Here is a 19,468-nt window from a genome sequence, read left to right on the forward strand (position 1 = left end):
GCTGGGATTCGAACCCGGGTTGGCCGCGTGCAAGGCAAATGCCCTACCCGCTGTGCTATCACTCCAGCCCCTGTATATCACTTTAAAAGAGAGAGTGTATTATAAGATGTAATGAACTCTTCATTAATGAGAACTTAATCAAGAGCTGTAAGTTTATATTTACTTTTCCTATCAGAATTTAATGGAAGGAAGCCTTTTTAAAATTTAAAAATTTTTTTTATTGAATTACTGTGAGATACTTACAAGCTTTCATATTTGGGTTACAATCTCACAATGATCAAACACCCATCCCTCCACCAGTACATATTCCCCACCATCTATATCCCAGGTATACCCCCTCTTTTCCACCGTCCCCCTGCTTCCATGGCAGATGATATTCCCCATACTCTCTCTCTACTTTGGGGCATTATGGCTTGCAACACAGATACTGAGAGGTCATCACATTTGGTCCATTATCTACTTTAGGCATGCATCTCCCATCCCAACTGGTTTCTCTAGCCATCATTTTCTTAGTGATCCCTTCTCTATTCCATCTGCCTTCCCCCCTCCACTCATGAAGCTGTCTTCCAGCTATGGGGCAATCCTCTCAGCCCTTGTATCTACTGTTCTGGAAGGAAGTCTTAAAATGAGCTTACAAATTAGAATAGACAGATGGATACACCACCCAACTCAACCTCACTTTTTGATATTTCCAGTAGATAGAATATTGGCTGGAATCAGAGACCTGAGAGCTAGTGTTAGAGTTGTATTTTTTTTACTTACCACTTACACTTGTATAGTTCGTTTTGGCCTTTAAACCTTTGTTGTTATGATGATGATGTTTTTTGGAATATAGAATGAGGGTGAATCATATCTTTGACCTTTGTGATTTACCAGGTTACTGCAAAGACAAATGAAATAATGGAACATCTAGTAGAAAAACATCCATGTGTCATTGTTTTTAAGAACAATACTTAGAATGTTTATTCCTGGACTGTATCCAGAGGCTTAGCAATGACGTCACAGAGCTTGGGCTCTATATCCCAACTTTTCTCCAACTCCCAGATGTCCCTGGAACATGTCACTTTCTGATATTTCAAGATTGAATTGTGTGCTTTTTCCCTTTATTTACCTTTTTCCTTTATTTACCAATGCCTGTGGTACAGCCAGGTTCCCAGCATTATTAACATATTACCTTAGTCTTCACTGGGCTACATTTGGTTCTACATTTGGTTGATCAAGAAAAGCTACTGGAGATCAATCAACATTGAAGAATTGAGTTGCTTCTTGAGTTTACATGTTGTGATTTGAGACTATTTCATTTTGTGGGCGTGGGCTTTCTGGAGCCTGCTCAACTTTCCTGGAAGTTATTCAATTACCTCAGCAGAGAGTAGTTAGAATAAGGCCAATAAAGCCTCATAAGTTAGCTATCACAGTTCCAGGTATCACATCCAGGCACCATAATAAACAATAACCAAAGGCATGTAGAGAAATAAAACAAGGGTATACCCATATTGAGTAATGACAAACTCGTGACTTTGGCTAACAAAACTGAGATTACCAAGCAGGGAGTGTTTGGAGCAGGAAAGGAACAGAGGGACTAGAAATGACAGAAGGACACAAGAATAGTGATGAAGAGTCTTGGGTTCTTGGTGGTGGTAAAGATGCAGTAACTTTATACATCAAAATTATGAACACCATTGCAACCTTGCATAAACTACAATTAAAAAGAAAAAAATCAAAAACCAGCCAGGGGCTGAAGAGTTAGTATAGCAGTAAAGGTGCTTACCTTGAATTCATTGGACCTACGTTCAATCGCAGTACCCTGAGCATCACCAGGAGTGATCCCTGAGTTGAGAGCCAGGAGGGACTCAAAACAAAACAAAACAAAACAAAAATCCCAAACCAGAACAAAATAGAATACGGCTAATGACATCCAATTGTCTGTATTGTACTGGAAATAGGATGAAACTAGAGATGAAGATTCATACTTGACTCTGGGCTGTTGTTATTAACTTATTGTTTAACTCTAGTTTCCCAGTCTAATCTAGGAAGACCTCAGACCATGGGGTCTTTCATGTTCCATCAGGAAGCAGTTGTCTTTGTGGCGTCTGTGAATTCAAGTTCATGACTGAGGTTCTGGTGTGGCCTTTGGGGAAACTTGAAGTCATTTTATGTCTCTGAACTTCAGTTTTCTATCATTGAAATGGGGATCATATTTTAATCATAAGATTATAGTAAAAATCAAATGAGATTAAAAGATATGTAACATTCAGGGCTGTATCCAGGGTCCTGTGGGGTTTGAAAATATCATTGCCTATCCTCTTTCCTTTAATCAAGGAGGGGTAAGCGATTCTGTATAAAAAGCTTAGATATGGTGTCAAAACAAATATGGACTTTGTAAGAAGAAATTTTATTTGAAATGATTATTTCAGTGGGGGAAAGTATTACTTCAATAGGGAGAATGCTCTAGTGATGAGCTATGCAAGCATCTAATGAATTAGGCAAAAAGGAATTTTCTTGGTCCAAAGATGTGACCAGTGGTTAGAGAACTTGCTTTTCATGTGTGAGATTCTGGGTTTAATACCCAGCATTGCAAAAAAAAGGAATGTCCTTGTATAGAGAGGAGTAGACAATTGTTAGGAAGAATAGAATATGAAGAGTGGGATGAAGGGTGCCATGACAGATAGTAGATCAGATAATATGTATATATTTTTCTTTTTGGGTTACACCTGGCGATGCACAGGGGTTACTCCTGGCTTATGCACTCAGGAATTACTCCTGGCGGTGCTGGGGGGACCATATGGGATGCTGGGAATAGAACCCAGGTTCAGCCACATGCAAGGCAAAGCCTACTGTGCTATTACTCCAGCCCCTAGATCAGAGAATATTTTATCCCAACACAACCTCTTTGTTCAGTAGGGGCTTTATGTTTGCTCAGACTATGAGTAGACCAACATTCAGAAACTTAGAGGATGAAAAGAAGATTAGCAAAATAATAAATATTTTGCCCATTTAATCTTTGGGGAGAAAATAGTTCTGATAATTTATGAAACAAAGAAAGAGGCAGTGTCTCACCTTGTCATAGAGGTATCCTTGAGTCTTATTATTATTGTTATGTTTATTTTACTAAACAGATGGTTCTTGGGAACCAGGAGGTGTTGGGAATTTTAAAGATGGTGGGGGTGGGGTGGGTGGTGGGTGGTGTGTCAGCATGCAAGCATGAGCTCCGGTCCTTTGAGTCATCTCTCTAAGAACAAGAGGGATATTTTTTGGGTAGTTTTCCAGACCATAAAAGAATGTGGGACTTTGCCACTTTTTCTGTCTTCTTAGAGCACAGGTTTTAGGTAAAAGTCAATACTGTAAATTGTAAAACCTTTAGGGTTCTAATTTCCTGCTCAGTGACATCCCTGAGGTTGTTGATAAGTGAGTCATTTCTTTCCAGAGAACATTCTACTGAGCACCCACTGGCTGAAATCTGTAGGGAGATCCACTGCCTTTGATGGATAAGGTCAAAAGCTGGAAGAGGAAAGGCTTGATTCTAGAAAGGTGATAACCTGTTACCCATGGCAGGCACATTTTTAAGAGCTTCTCTCACCAAGTTCAAGATGACTATGCAGCAGCTATGTAAATACAAGTGTGAAAAAGAGATGAAGAAGATCATTTTGGTTTCCTAAACTCATTTATTCCCACTGAGCATGTCTGATTATTAGCAGCATCATTAACAACCCTCAACCCAACATTGGTAGGAGAGAGAGAAGGAGAGAAAGACAGACAGATACAGAGAGAGTCAGAAAGACAGAGAGAGGAGAGAGAGGGAGGGAAGAGAGAGAGAGAGGAGAGAAAGACAGAGAGACAGAGACAGAAAGACAGAGGAGAGAGATAATATGTCCTGGGGGGTTGATTATTAGCCCAATTATATTAGTTATTTCCAAAATAGGTTTAGCCAAATAGAATATGTGACTTCACGTTGGTGCAGAATATACCTCTTTCCATATCCACTTTCGTGATTGCTAATGATGTCTAGGACAGGTTTCCAGGGAAGGCCTGTCTAAAAGCAGGAATAGGAAATATCTATTCAGAAAGTTCTCTTTCTAAAATGTCCAGATTCAGCATTTATACCAGGCTATTTGACCAGGAGGGGACCAAGTAAAGCATAAAAGAGCAATGAAGAGACTAAGTATTTGGTGTAATTATATCAACCCTTGGGTCTGTGGTCCCTTTTATACTCCTTTTGTCTGTCCTCCCTGAGTACATAAGATACCTGATATTGGCAGAGTGAAAGATCCTTCCCAGGGTCTTGGAAAGTTGTGGGGATCATGGTGTGTGTTCCTCTAAATAGTGGCGGTGTGTCTGTGTAACACTGCACAGGGCCTATTATTCTGGCTTCTTTCTGTCTGTCAGAAACCGTGACAGGCAGAGTGGGCTGGACCGGATCCACAGCTGTTCCACCACAGACAATCCTTTGACTTGTCTCTTCTCCAAATACCAATTGTGGACCCTAAAACCCATTTTCACTTCTCAGTTGGGGATTGAAGCCCCTTCCATGACATACGACTCGACTCTATGTGATTATCTGTCTGTTACTCCACTGCCTGCAGTCCTTCCTGAACCAGGAGTTTGGTCCCCGGGCCCCGGAGGAAAGGCTAACGAAGTCATTCTCCTTTCACACACTCCAGTGTCAACCGTTCTTGTGGTCGTGGAACCAATTCAGTGCGGGGAAACCTCAGAGAGGGAAGGAGTCTGGATCTGGAAAAAGGAGATCCAGCACAAAATCCAGATCCACCACTAACAACTCACTGGGCACGACCTAAAACCTCTCTACGCCACCGGATTTCAGCTGAAACACAATCCCATGCAGCCCGTCCAGCTTTTGGTGGTCAGCTGGGCTGTTCTATGCAAAGGGTCCCAAGCCGCCTTCTCTTTCTTCACAGCCTGGGAGTCCCCAGGACAGGCTGTGACCTGCTTCCCCATTTCCTGCAGAGAACTAGCCTGACCGTAGAACTCAGAGCCCACCTAACTCTCTGGTGCCTCCTGATCCTTCCCTGCCTCAATCCACGGAGGAACCGGGAAGTTTCTGTGCACGCAAGGGAGTTGGAGCCCCGGGCTGGGGGGCACTGGAGAAGGCACGTTTTGGCCAAATATGCCTTTGGATAGGCATTCTGGGGGGAAAGCACAGCCAGAACAGTCTTACAGGCTCCAAGAGAAATCTCTGAGAAGGAAATACATACAGGCTCCTTAACTCTCCATCCCCCCTCGCCGAGGGACAGAGGTGGCCCATATGTGTCAAAACAGGAAGGCCGAGGCGGCCCTTTGGCCCCAGGTGAGCCAAGCGCAGAAAGCAGAGAAAAAAGTGCCCTTCGCTTCATGCCACACCCCTCCTTCTCCACCCTCTCTTCTCTCCACCCCCAATAAATTCTCTGACATGGACCTTTCCAAGGGCGCCGGAGCCCCCAACCCGCACCGTCACCCAGGCGCGGGCACGACCGGGCTGGCCTCCACCCACGGGGCTCGGAAGCGTGCTGGAGGCCGGGGGCGTCCCGGAGCGAGGACCGGGCCACTTGGGCCACCCGGGGCGGGGGGTCCCCCCGGGAGCCTCGGCGGCCCGCTGAGATGGGCTCGGTCTCCTCGGCGCTGGCGCGCTCGCGCAACGCAGTGGTGCAGTCTGGCTCTCCGCCGCCGCCGCCGCCGCCCGCCGCGCCCGCGGCGCCCCGGGACTCGCGCGCAGTCTCCAGGAGCCAGGGGCCCGAGCCGCACTCGAGCCCGGAGCTGTCCGCGGTGCTGAAGCGCGCCCCGACCATGGACCGGCCCTACAAGCCGCGGAGCCGCAGCGCGGCCGGTGAGTCTCCGCGAGCCCCGCGCCCCAGCAGGGAGTTCGCTCGGCGCCTGCTCTCGCCCAGAACTTCCTCGCTAAGTTCACACTCCTTTCTGGCTCGTTGAGTTCAGAAGGATCGTTTTACAGGAAACAGATGGCAGGGCAGTTTACACCCCTTGCCTCGGCTTTGCTCTGCGAAGTGGGCAATCTGCCTGGTTTTCCTAAGAACTCGCTCCCTCTTCTCCCAGGGGAGTTGGAAAAAAAGCAGGAGATTCCTGCTTGTCCCGGGCTTTCTTTCCCGTGTGAAGAAGGGAATAAGTATTTGCACTGGTATCTTCTGAAGGGATTTGGGGTGTGTGGTTGCGGGGTGACATGTTTCGGGTAGGCAGCAAGGGAGAGGTGAAACGAGAATAAAATTTAGAATCAGAGCGCCCGGGAGGGCGTTTGCCTTGCGCGCGGCTGACCTGGGTTCGAGACTTGGCGTCCCATAGGGTCCCCAAAGCATCTCCAGGAGTCATTCCTGAGTGCAGGACCGGGAGTAACCCCTAAGCATCTCCGGGTGTGATCCAAACAGTAAAAAAAGAAAATTGGAGTCAGAGTTGGGTTTGACCTACATCTGCTGCTTTCTTTGTTATGTTTGGCGGGATATTCTCTTTGTTCCTCGGTTTTGTTACCTGTGACATCTGGATGACAACAATACCTACTCATTAGGTAGCTGGAAAATCTGACCAGGAATAGAACTTGTTAAATGTACATTTTGGAAACTGTAGAGCACAATGCAAATAAGCCTGAAACCAGAATTGTTCCTGCGTCAGATCTCTGAATCTCATCTCTGAACCTCCTCCAAGGGAACAACAAAGCGTGTCAATGTTTATTTCTAGCTAATCAGAGACTGCATTTTATCAGAGTAGAGAATACTCTTAAGCGTACATGAAAGAAAAAGTCCTTAGCTGATATATGCAAATACAAAAAAAGAAAAAAGAAAACCACTAACACCCCCAAACAAAATGACAACCAAAAAAACCTCACACCACTCACACTAGAAAACTTTCTACATACATCAGCTAGTCTTTTGGTTTCGTACATAAATCCTCATTCATCCTGAGCTCATTACTCTGTCAATTGATCTTTCAAGGAAGATTCAGTGAGACAAGTTGATTTCCACAAAAGGAGTGCTAACTTAAACTTTGACACACTGAGGTCAGATATCTCTTGTTCCCTTGAGAATGTTCTTAAAATTTTTGAACTCTTATTTCATTCAAATAGCTCTTGAGATTATAAGAAGTGCATGAATATCATCTTTCAATGCAGAGATTTATCATTATAAATTACTTTTGGGGGGTTGGAGAGGTATTATAGGATTTGTGGCATTGCTTTGCATGTGTCTGATTCTGGTTTGATCTCCAGCACACAACAGAGTTGTAAGCATTTTATTAAATTGTCTGGAGACAGTATTTCTAATGTATAGGGTGCAAATTTAGTTTTTATATAATCTTATAGTGAGTTATATTGAGCAAAACAGATTTTAAAAAGTCACAAAGTTTGGAAAATTTTTTTTGATGGTTCAGGACACTGAGGGGCACTCATAGAAGTACTGGTTGCTTGGTCCAGACAGTTGGTTCAGTGCTTGGACTTGGGCACTTGGAGGAGCCACTAGGACCACACCTGGTGGTTCTCAAGGGCCACTAGGGCTATCCACAGCAGTATTTTGGGGATCATGTGAAGCTTGGGACTAAACTTGAGGTCTGTGTTCAGCCCTGTAAGCTTTCTTGTCTGAACCCTCACAAACTCTTCAATATTGATTTGGATGTGTATGTACTTATATTATCAGTTAAATTAAAAATAACACATGATTGTTAAAGATTATTATTATATTGTTCTTAATTTTTGAGATGTGGACAGAAAATTTAAGTACTGAAATAAAAAAATTACAATTATTAAAATATTTTTAGAAATTTTTATTTAATAAATTTTGTTCTAGATTGAATACACCTCAGAAATACTAAATCTAACTTGTTTGTTTATTTGTTTTGGGCCACACCCAGTGGTGTTTAGGGGTATCTCCTGGCTCTGAACAGGAATCACACCTGATGGTGTTTGGGGGATGCCGGGGAGGGGGGAGATTGAACCTGGGTCTACTGAATACAAGGCAAGCATCCTGCCCGCGGTGCTATCTCTCTGTCACATAAATCTTTTCCTGACACAAAAGCTAACTTTGTTTGTTGCTTCTATTTTATTTAATAAGGTATATACCCATTTTATTTGATCAGTTTTTAAATTTCTATTATTTACTCTTTAAAAAATTCAGAATGGTATGTGAGCTAAACTCTTTGAAGTGTGGTTGATGTATATAGCTGAATGAAGTTCAATTTTATGATATGTAAAACTAAGGTACATTGTCCCTACCTATAAAACTGGCCATTGACCTAGACTGGATTTCTTTAGATACTGTGCAGAAGAGAGAAAGACTGGTCGTCAGGGCCAAAGTGGCTTTGCTGCAAACTAAAACTTGTACTTATACGCCGAGCTGAATATACATTCGTATCAGATGCCATTTTATAGAATGGTGGGATATACACTTTTATAGTCATTTTACAGATGAGGCTATTATGGTACAGAGGGGTTATGTAACACAGTTAACAAGTGACAGCCAGAAGTCAAATCCAAGTAGATTGGCTCTAGAACCTTGTTTTGGTCCACTTCTCTATGCTACTTATTTTAAGTGCTATGTGCTTATTTCCCAGTTGTTAATATTTTTTATTTAGTAATGATCTTGAAAAGTTTTTGTTTGTTTTTATTTTGGGGCCACACCTGGTTACACTCAGGACTTTCTCCTGGCTCTTTGCACAGGATCACTCCTGGAAGGGCTCGGGGGACCATATGTTGTGCTGGGAGTTGAACCCAGGACAACCTCATGCAAGGGTCAGGATGTAGAATGTTTCTCTCTGTGATTGTTGATCAAGCTGTTGTTTTAATCTGGAGGGTATTAGTCCTCTCATGTGCTGGGATCTGCAGTCTTGGTGTTCCTGGAGAGTGAATTTCAGAAATCTAGATTTATGGATAGGGGTTTGAGAAGGGGCCTTAGTGCTTTAGCCAGAATTTTCAGGTAATTTTTGTTACCAGTGAAGTGTATTGCAGCAATATGAAGGGTTGCTCAGTGGCAGAACCCTGAACTCCACCTCCCAAGAATTTCTGGTTGAGAAGTCTGGCAAATGGTCTGAGGAGCCGAATTTCTACTAAGTTTGTTAGATGTTGCTGATCACAGAAGCAGACTTTGAAAACCACTGCTCAAGGCATAGGAACCATGTAAAAGAAATACTTTCTTTGTTGGTTATTTTGTTACGAAACCTACATTCAGGTGCTCAGTGCTCAAATACCAATATTTAAGAGAAAAGAGGTGAGGTGAACAAAACAGGTTTGTTCAGAGGTTAGTCACCTGAGATGGTGACTCATGTCCCCAAAACCCTCTTGCCTGCATGGGCACAAGAAGCAGTTTTTATAAGAAAAAAGACTAGGGAAACACGTTTTCAGGAAGGATGGTGCTGACTGGCAGTGCCAGGGTGATCAGTAAATCCCCTCCTGGCTGGGCCCCTGAAGCACACTTTCCCTGTAACCACAAATAAAGATTTATTTTTTCAAAAGAAGAGTTATTAATTATTTAAATTTAAAAAATTAATTAAAACATTTTTGGGGGAATTGAATCACTGTAAGATACACAGTTACAAAACTGTTCATGATTTGGTTTCAGTCATTCAGTGTTCTAACCTTTACCAGTGTACGGTTCCCACCACCAATGTGCCTGTTTCCCTCCTGCTCCTCACCCTTGCACTCTCAAAATAGATTTCTGATTGAGTTTTCTGTCCTTTTGCCCTTTAGTACAAGACAAGGGGAGGCACTTTTAGTATGTTAAAACCACTTCTGCCTTAAAAAAACTTTTTTTAATAATAAAAATTTTAAAAATAAATTAAAAAAAAACCTACTCCTGCCTGAACAAATTTTCTGGTTTCTTGGTTTTTTGGTTTTGTTTTGTTTTGGGAGACAACGCCCTGTGGTGCTCAGGGGTTACTCCTGGCTCTGCACTCAGGAGTCACTACTGGAAGTTCTCAGAATATTATATGGGATGCTAAATCGAACCCAGGTCAGCTGTGTACAAAGAAGGTACTTTACCCACTGTATTATGTCTCCTGTCCTCAGTTTTCTGGTTTCTAATACTGAATTCAACTCTGTGTTTCTTTGGACCAGTTTCATTTGATTTGAGATCCTTACAGAAACAGATAGCACAGCGTGTAGGGCATTTGCCTTGCACGAGGCTGACCTGGGTTCGATTCGTCCATCCCTCTCTGAGAGCCCGGCAAGGTACCGAGAGTATTCTGCCCACACGGCAGAGCCTGGCAAGCTACCCATGGCATATTAAATGTGCCAAAACCAGTAACAACAAGTCTTACAATGGAGACGTTACTGGTGCTCGCTCGAGCAAATCCGTGAACAACAGGAGGACAGTGCTACAGTGCTACAGAAACAGTGGAGAAGAGAGACCGGACTCTAGGCAGCTTTCATTATCTTTTTCTGCCTCACATCTCTAACCCGTTAGCAACCCTTCTTCTGCCAATTTCTAAACTGTCAGGATAATTTTGATTCTTTATCAGCAATACTTTTAATTTGGGGTTAAATTTTAAGGAAAATGTTAGAAAATTAAAATGACCGACTTATGTGACAATGAAACAAAACTCTTTCATCATAAAGATCAGAGTGGGTGGGTGATGACTCTAGAGGGTTAATTTTCAACATTAATAGCATTCCCAAACTAGTATGTCTCCACTTCCTGTTAATTGGTTTTAATGTTTGTGGTTGTTGTTGTTATTGGGGAACAAAACATTGGTGCTTGGGAGCCATTCAGTGATGAACAGGCACTGGGAAGATTTGCCACTTATGCCAAATCTTCAGCCAGCAGATAAAAGCAACTTTCTAAAACTTTAGGCTGGTGACAGGGAGAACCGATGAGAGAGAAGCAGCATGACAGTGGCTAGGAAGTACTGGCTTTGGCCTTTTCTACAGAAACTGCTGCCTCCTTGCCACACTGTCTTCCTCCTAAGGAGGCACGTCAGGGTCTCAGTGTCTGATTAAGGCTGGAAAGCCTCTGAACCACTTCTTGGGATTCACTTTGGCAGTTACTAGAGTCTTTGCTTCCAAAGTTAGTTTCAGCTCAGGGCATAGCTGGGCACCTTTAGTCAGTAATCAGGGTTGTATTTATTCCTGCAACGTGCAGAGCTTCAGCTCTAGACAGCACTTGGGATGTTACAAAGATCAAAGAGTGTCTTTTTAACTTTTGATCTTTAGGATGGTTTTCTGGATAGAAGGGACAGATGACTTTATTGTCCCCCCATTTTTTTTAAAGTTGAAAGTATTTTATTAATTCACATTACAATATTACAGCACAAGTAGTTAAAATTTGCATTTAATAAACCAAAGAAATTAGTTGCTTTTATTATTGAGAATATACACAGGAGTATTTAAAAGGGTAATATTTTCAAAAGGGTAGTATTAAGGTATATTTACTGCTTCGTAACCACACATACAGAACATTACCTCAACAACCCAGTCACACATCCTTTGAAAGTCACATCCTTACTTAACATATGAATTAACTGATTTATACTCTTGCTGACATACTTGGTCAAGTTTTCTAATTTGTTTGTATGGTGTTACCCACACAAAAACAATTTATTTAAAAATCATGGTTTACAAAAATATTCATGATTTGTTACAGGAATTCAGCTTCCCAACACCAGTTCCACCTTGACTGTTAACTTCACTCCACCATTGTCTCCATTTCCCCCTTTGATAAAGAAAAAAATTTAAATCAGCTTTTTATTTATTATTGATGAAATGCATTTAGTGAGATCTTCAGGTGATCAGTAACTAATTCTTCCAGGAGGTGTGGTTCTGAGGAAAGAGGCCTTGAAATATTAATTCTTGACTCTGATGCTTCCCCGCTAGAAGGAGTTCACTTCTCAGATCTTATTTCCTTATCTGGGGAAATGGAAGTGGTGTACCTCATCTCAATATGGTAATTTATGCAAAATACTGGACATATGACTGGGACATGATCATCATTTAATGATTATTGGCTCCTTTTACAACAAACACACCAATGAAGTCTCTTCTGGAGTCCCCCAGCAAATAGACTAGAATAGAGATCTTGATGTGAAGCTCAGTTCTCTTTTAACAATGATATTATCATCTTTAATTTAGTGGAAAAAGTGGAGTGAGGAAGGAAGGCAAGAGAAGGGTGCAGAACTATAAAAGGCTGAAGGCAAAGGGAAAGTTCCCCAGAAAATACAAAGCAGTTTATTGGGTGTGAAAGATTGGGTTAAGAACATAGATACAACATATTATGTGTCATCCTTAGAGTTCTATTGTCTGTAATTTATAAAGTTATTTAATCTATCTAATGGTATATGTGTATGTGACGTGTGTTTGTGTGTGTGCTGTTTTTTATCTACCTTTTAGGGGTAGATGGGTAAGATTAACATCCAATAATAGACTATTATTAACAATAAGTGTAATAAAAAGCACTAAATAAAAATCTATCATTTTTCAACAATTTTAATTCTTTTTTTTCAGCTTTTTGGGTTACACCCAGCAATGCTCAGGGGTTACTCCTGGCTCATGCACTCAGAAATCACTCCTGGCTGTGCTTGGGGGACCATATGGGATGCTGGGGATCAAACCCAGGTCGGCTGCATGCTTGGCAAATGCCCTACCTGCTGTACTATTGCTCCAGCCCCAACCATTTTAATTCTTTTGGAGGAAGAGGACCACACCTGGGGATGCTTGATGGCCACTTTCAGTCATGCTGAGGACCAAATTCAGATCACATGAATGCAAAGCATGTGCTCCAGTCCTTTATTAATTAATTAATTAATTAAAATAACTTTTAATGATTTTATTTTTTTATTGAATCACTGTGAGATAGTTACAAGCTTTAATGATTTTAAATCATTAATGAGGCCTATCTCTCTGGCCCTCATTTTCTAACTCAGTCTGTTATATACAATTGCATTCAAGTGTTGTAAAATCAAAATAAAGGTATTTGTAAACACTTTTCTTTGATCAAATGAGTAGTGCTGGGGCTGGAGCAAGAGTGTAGTAGGTAGGGTATTTGCCTTGTACATGGATGACTCTGGTTTAATCTTGGCAACCCATATGGTCCCCTGAGCACTGCCAAAAGTAATTCATGAGCACAGGAGTTACCCCTGAGCACCTACTGGGTGCAGCCCCAAAACAAAGAAAAAAATGAGTAGTATTTAAAGAAAGTCAACTTGTCAGAAATTCTGTCTGGCACTTTTAGTCTTTGTGTGAACTGAGTTACTGATTTCAATTACTGATTTCACTCATCTTGATATTCTCTAAATCCATGCATATTGCTGTAAGTTTCATAGTTTTGTTCTTTCTTAGAGCGGTATTGTATTCCATTGTGTATGTATACCACAGCCTTTTTGTTTGTTTTTTGGACCACACCTGGTGGTACCCAGGAATGACTGCTAACTCTGCACTCAGGAATCACTTCTGGTGAGTTTGGGGGGACGATGTGGGGTGCCTGGCATCAAATTCAGGTCAGTTGCATGCAAGACAAATGCTCTGCTCTACCCACTTTACTATCACTTCTGCCCCAACATACAACAATTTCTTGATCCATTCATCTGTTACTAGACAGTTGTGTATTTCCATATCTTGGCCATTGTACTGTGTGGTGATGAAAATAGGTGTACATATATCCTTTCAAATAAATGTTTTTGTGTTTTGGAGATAGATATCAAGAAGTATATTGTTAGGTTATGTGGTGAAGACAGTCAGAAAGGAATAGATGCAGAATAATCTCCCTTATGTGTGTGACTTAAAGATAAGATAGCAAAGTAGCAACAAAGGTCCAAAACCAACAAAATGGGAGAACTGATCCATATTGCTGAGGAGGTAGGGTGTGTAAAAAGGAGGGATATTGGTGTCCTTGGGTACACCAGTAATGAGTGTGGTGTTGGAATTCTGTGCTGAGAAATTATTATTAACAGTATTCATTATTATTTATTATTTAATAATTAATTAGTGGTTGGGCATTCACCTTTCACGTGGCCGACCCGAGTTCAATTCCTCTGCCTCTCTCAGAGAGCCCAGCAAGCCACCGAGAGTATCAAGCCCGCGTGGCAGAGCCTGGCAAGCTACCTGTGCGTATTGGATATGCCAAAAACAGTAACAATAAATCTCTCAATGAGAGACGTTACTGGTGCCCACTTGAACAAATCAATGAGCAATGGGATGACAGTGACAAACAGAAACAGAATAGTATTATCAATAGCAGAGCCCTGGCAGTTGACCTCTGGAATCCAGTCATAGCCATGTTCAAGGCCACTCTCCATACGTTTGGATGAGCCTCATGCATGAAGGAACCGGCAGAGGAACCCAGGTGTGCGGGACCTGGGCCAAGATCTCCAAGGCTGCTCGGATTGAGACTGGGCCTCTTCCACCCGGATTCCCCATTTTCCAGTAGCTAGGCAGTCATACCCACAAACTTCTCCTGGTGCCGTCTAATCCCATCAATGGCCAACATCCAGAGACTATAAAACCAAGCTTCCGGAAGAGAGTGATGCAGACTCTCTTGCCCCTGCATCTGGCTGTTTTCACCTGGATCCCTCGAAGGCGGGGGAGTTGAGTTTCCCTCCCTGCCCTAAGCATGTGGCCGCGTGATATCTGATAGCCTAGTTCTCCTTCTTGGATAATCTAGCAAGCTACCAAGAGTTTACTGCCCCCACGGGGGAGAGCCATATGCCAATTACAGTAACAATGATGGGGCTCATTCCCCTGACCCTGAAGAGCCTCTAATGTGGCACCATTGGTAAGGATGAGTAAAGAGAGGCTGCTAAAATCTCAGGGCTAGGATGAATGGAAACGTTGCTGAGCCTGCTCAAACAAATCAATGATCAGTGAGATGACAGTGATACAATGATACAGAATTGTCAACCACAGAATCTCAAATCAATACAAAAAGAGAAAATGAAAGAAACTGGTGAGTGATCTTGATCTCCCCTATTCCCAGCTTTCTGATTTGGATCTTAATTTCAGCTTTAGCAGATGATTTGGGGCTTGCTCCTGCTCACATTGCTGACTGATCCTCCTAATATATGTCCCCCAACCTGACATGCCTGGAACTGGAAACATGTGTCTAGGAAGAGGAGCAGAATAAATGCTATGAGAACTAATTAGGTTAACACACTTAGTGTTCCCCTGAGGTCACAGAGAGTAAGTAGCAAAACTAGGATTCAAACTTGAAATTGAATGGGGAGATGGTATATCTGAGTTAAACGAAGAAGGGTGTGAGGTGGACTCTAGTTAAATTGCATGCTAAGCACCACCATGGTACTTCTCAAAGCACTTGGAAACTCTCTGCCTCAGAATTACTCAGGGTTCTGTTAAGATGTGTTCCTCTGGGTGTCCTTCTAGGCTAACTGAATCACAGTGCCTAATCATGAGGCCCAGAGAGCTACATTGTAGCACACATACTAGGAGAGGCCTTTTAACTTTGAAATTGCTCCCCAGAAGCGTTTAAAGTGTTTAAAACAAGTGTTTAAAGTAGTTGATGTTCATAGATAGACTGGAACACAACTGAGATCAATGAGATCTCAGATTTTCAGGGACTTTGAAAGAGTCAGATGATTAATTTTAATGAAGTGACAGACTAGGAAAGTGCATTTTCACATTTGGTCTTAACAGTGATTAGAAGTGAGTAAGGAAGTATAATAGGAAAATGATATAAAAATTTTCAGATTTGTATTTTTCTGATGTGACCTTCACTTAAGAATTCTTATACAGTGCTCACTTCAGCAACACATATACTAAGATTGGAACTGTACATAGAAGATTAACATGGCCCTGTGTAAGGATTACACACAGGATTCTCTTTATTTATTTATTTAAAAAAATTTTAAATTTTATTGAATCACCGTGAGATAGTTACAAGCTTCCATGTTTGGGTTACAATCTCACAATGATCAAATACCCATCCCTCCACCAGTACACATTCCCCACCACCAATATCCCGGGTATACTCCCCCTTTCCCACCCTCCCCCTGCCTCTATGGCAGACAATATTCCCCATACTCTCTCTCTACTGTTGGGCATTATAGCTTGCAACACAGACACTGAGTGGTCATCATGTTTGGTTCATTATTTACTTTCGGCATGCACACAGGATTCTTATGCCGGGGTCTAGAGAGATAGTACAGCGAGTAGGGGGCTTGCTTTGTATACAGCTGACCTTAGTTCAATGGTCAGCACCCCATATGGTTCCGGAGCCCACCAGAAATAATTCCTGAGCACAGAGCCAGGAATAACCCTCAAGCATCATCTGGTGTGTAGCTTCAAAGTAACAAAAACCAAAAACAAAAACAAAAAACAAAAGCGAACTAAAGAATTACTGTACCTGAGAAAAGGAAATTAAGTTAAAAAACAGTGTAGAAAACAGCTACACTTGTTGATAAAATTCTAGAATTAAAAGTGACTTGGTAACAAAGTTGCAATATTAAAACAAATCGATCTAGAAAATTAGGTTATGTGACCATTGTTATATCTCATCACAGGGTTGTTAAGTCCTTGTGTAAGAATTTATTGAACTGATTGTTGCTACAGTAGTACTGTTCAATCCTGAGGTCCAGAGACGTCAGGATCTATGGTCTGGGCCAAAAAATCTACAGGGCAGCAGTTCTGGGAAGTGGGTGTGGCTGCCTGGACTTTCGGAAGTGTGGGGAATTTTGGGAGGCTACCCACCCCAACTCTGACTAAAAACACCTGAGTGCTCAGCCTAGGCACTGGGCATCTGGAATTATCTGTAGACTGGTTTTCTGCAAAGAACATCATGAAACAGTGGAGCTGAGCCCTTGATGTAGTTGTAGTGGTGGGGTGAGGGGGCTGTTTCCAGAGCTTCGTCTAGGTGGGTATTCAGCCCCCCAGCCTCCCATGGGCGCTCTCAGGCTTTCAGCTTCGGGCACTGGTGATTCCATAAAGCTTGCTGCTTGCTCCAGGGAGATTTAGTCAGAGTTTGGTGGAGTCAGCTGGTGTGTAAGTGGACATGGTGGTGGTTGCCAAGGAAATTTTTTAAAGAGAAAAATCTTTATCTGATTATCGACTTCAGTCTGTCGAGTTATTTATATTTTATTTTACCTTATTTTATTTCATGGTGCTCTCAACCCAGCAAAGCTTAGAAGTTCTCTCTCAGAGATGCTGACCTAGAAATTTCTGTGCTTGGGGACCAGCAGAGCTATATCCAGTGGTGCTCAGGGTCCATGCAATTTCAGGCATGGAGCCCAGGGCCCTGTGATTTCTGGACTCATGCTCTCCTGAGTTCTCTTGAGCTATCTCCCCTGCCCCTGTCAATATTTTTTATTAAAATTTTTTTTTTTTGGTTTTAGGATGGAGGGATTGAACCTAGGTCGGCAGTGTGAAAGACAAGAGACCTATCCTCTGTACTAGGGGATAGTACAACCTCTGCCAAGTTGTTTTTAAAGTCAAAAGGATACTTTGCATTGTAGAGTTTTCACATTATGTGAGCAACTACAGTCTTACTTGAAGTTTACCACAAACATTTGAGACAGCTGAGACAGGCACTATAGGAACTGAACTATAGGAACTGAGACAGGCACTATAGGAACTGAACTATAGGAACTGAGACAGGCACTATAGGAACTGAGGTTCAGTGTGGTGACAATCCCTACTGAGGTCGGTCAGCTCTCAAATCAGCTGTATGTTGTCACAGCAGAACAGTCTCAGAGTAAGAGGGGTAAGAGGCATGCTTTTTGTCTTTGATGTCAGTGGTAATGGCTCAGGTTTTACCTTCACATCAAAGGGCCAAATTACTTGGTACTGTCATTTCCCAATAAGAAGGCCATGAAGCCCACTGGTGGGTTGCTGAACAGGGAGGTTGGGAGTGTTTGCTAACCTGATGAGATAACTGCCATGCTCTTTACATACTATCAGAAAGACACAGAAAGTTTTCTCCATAGATCTAGAATCTACACAGAGCAATTGATGGCAGCCCCCCTCCCAGCCCCGAAAGGTTCTTTCTGCTGAGGGAATTCTATCCCTGCAAGGACCCATTTGAGTAGAGATGGAGAGCTCAAAGTCTCTCTCTCTCTCTTTCTCACTCTCTTTCTCTCTCTCTTACACATATGCACTCTGTCATGCACAAACTCTCTCACATATACACTCTCAGTCTTTCACGTACAACCCTCTCTCTCACACACAAATTCTTTCATATACACTCTCATCCGCTTACTCCCTAACATATAACACACTCACACACACTATCTCATACATATTGTCACACACACTCCACACATACTCACACACTTTCTCTCTTTTACACACATGCACACTTTCTCTCCTCATACCTACTATTTTTTAGTGCGCTCTTCATCATCATCATCATCATCATCATCATCATCATCATCATCATCATCATCATCCTCATCATCTCGTTGATCGTTGATTTTCTTGAGTGGTCTCAGTAACGTTTCCATTCATCTTAGCCTGAGGTTTTAAAAGCCTCTCTTTACTCATCCTTCCCAATAGTGCCACATTGGAGGCTCTTTCAGGGTCACAGGAATGAGACCCATCATTGTTACTGGTTTTGGCATATGAATACGCCATGGAGATTTTTCCAGGCTCTCCCATGCGGGCAGGAAACTCTCAGTAGCTTGCCAGGTTCCCTGAGAGGGAGAACTAAGCTATAAGATGTAGCGTGCACTTCCGGGAGCTTGGTTTTTTAGTCTCTGGATGTTGGCTGTTGATGGGGTTACACGGTGCCGGGGGCAGTTTCTGGGTGTGACCACCTAGCTACTGGAAAATGGGGGACCTGGGTGAAAGAGGCCCAGTCCCAATCTGAGCCAGCTTGGAGATTTCAGCCCCGGGTCCCGCACACCTAAGTTCCTCTGCTGATTCCTTCATGCCTGAGGTTCATCCGGATGTGTGGAGAGGGGCCTTGAGCATGGCTGTGGCTGGGTTCTGAAGGTCTTCGGCTGTGGGGGCTCTGCTCAGGGGGAGGGAAACTGAAACCAACCCCCTCTGAGGGGCCCCGGTGAAGACAGCCAGGCTCGGGAGTAGATTTGTAGCAAAACAAATCTTACTAAGCATATTCTGAATCATACTAGAAAGTTGTTAAATACAACAATCCATCAATTCCAGCAGAAGTTCACCTTCAATAGCAGGTCTTTTCCTTAAGTTTTGCTACCTAATTCTTTTGTTTTCCCCAGTTTACAGATTTCAAATATTTTATCAGGTTTTTGTTTTCTGCCAGTTAGAGTGCTGACCTCTTTTACTAATGTTAGATCTTCCAAACAAACCTCAGTAAACCTAAGACACAATGGGAAAGAGTGAGTCATTAGGTTAGTCCAGATTTAATATATATGCTCAAACTTTTTGGCATGGTCATGAGTTTTACTTGCAGTGAAATACTCCAAGAGTTGGGTGGAGCTCAGGGCCATGTTGTTTGAAGATGACATGGCAGGAGTATTTGGAAAAAAAGTCTTCTTTTTTTCTTTAGCCCAGTTTGACTGTATTTGGGACACCAAACTATATACAGTTTGGGGACTATTAAATTAGTTCCTGGACTTTCACCCCTTAATATGT

At 42.4% G+C, this 19,468-nt stretch overlaps 1 protein-coding gene and 1 pseudogene across 4 annotated transcripts in view; both read left to right on the top strand.

Moving 5' to 3' along the window:
- Window positions 1-5,493: 5,493 nt before the first annotated feature.
- PDE1C (phosphodiesterase 1C) overlaps window positions 5,494-19,468 on the top strand; it is a 645,533-nt gene continuing 631,558 nt past the window's right edge. For all 4 annotated transcript variants that reach the window (XM_055138682.1, XM_055138699.1, XM_055138691.1 and 1 more), the window contains exon 1: window positions 5,494-5,818. In XM_055138682.1, coding sequence (XP_054994657.1) covers window positions 5,593-5,818 — 226 coding nt within the window. In that variant the 5' untranslated portion in view covers window positions 5,494-5,592. The remainder of the gene's footprint in view (window positions 5,819-19,468) is intronic.
- LOC129401453 (U6 spliceosomal RNA) lies at window positions 15,658-15,757 on the top strand (annotated as a pseudogene).

This window comes from Sorex araneus, chromosome 1, assembly GCF_027595985.1.
Source record: "Sorex araneus isolate mSorAra2 chromosome 1, mSorAra2.pri, whole genome shotgun sequence".
Taxonomy (NCBI): domain Eukaryota; kingdom Metazoa; phylum Chordata; class Mammalia; order Eulipotyphla; family Soricidae; genus Sorex; species Sorex araneus.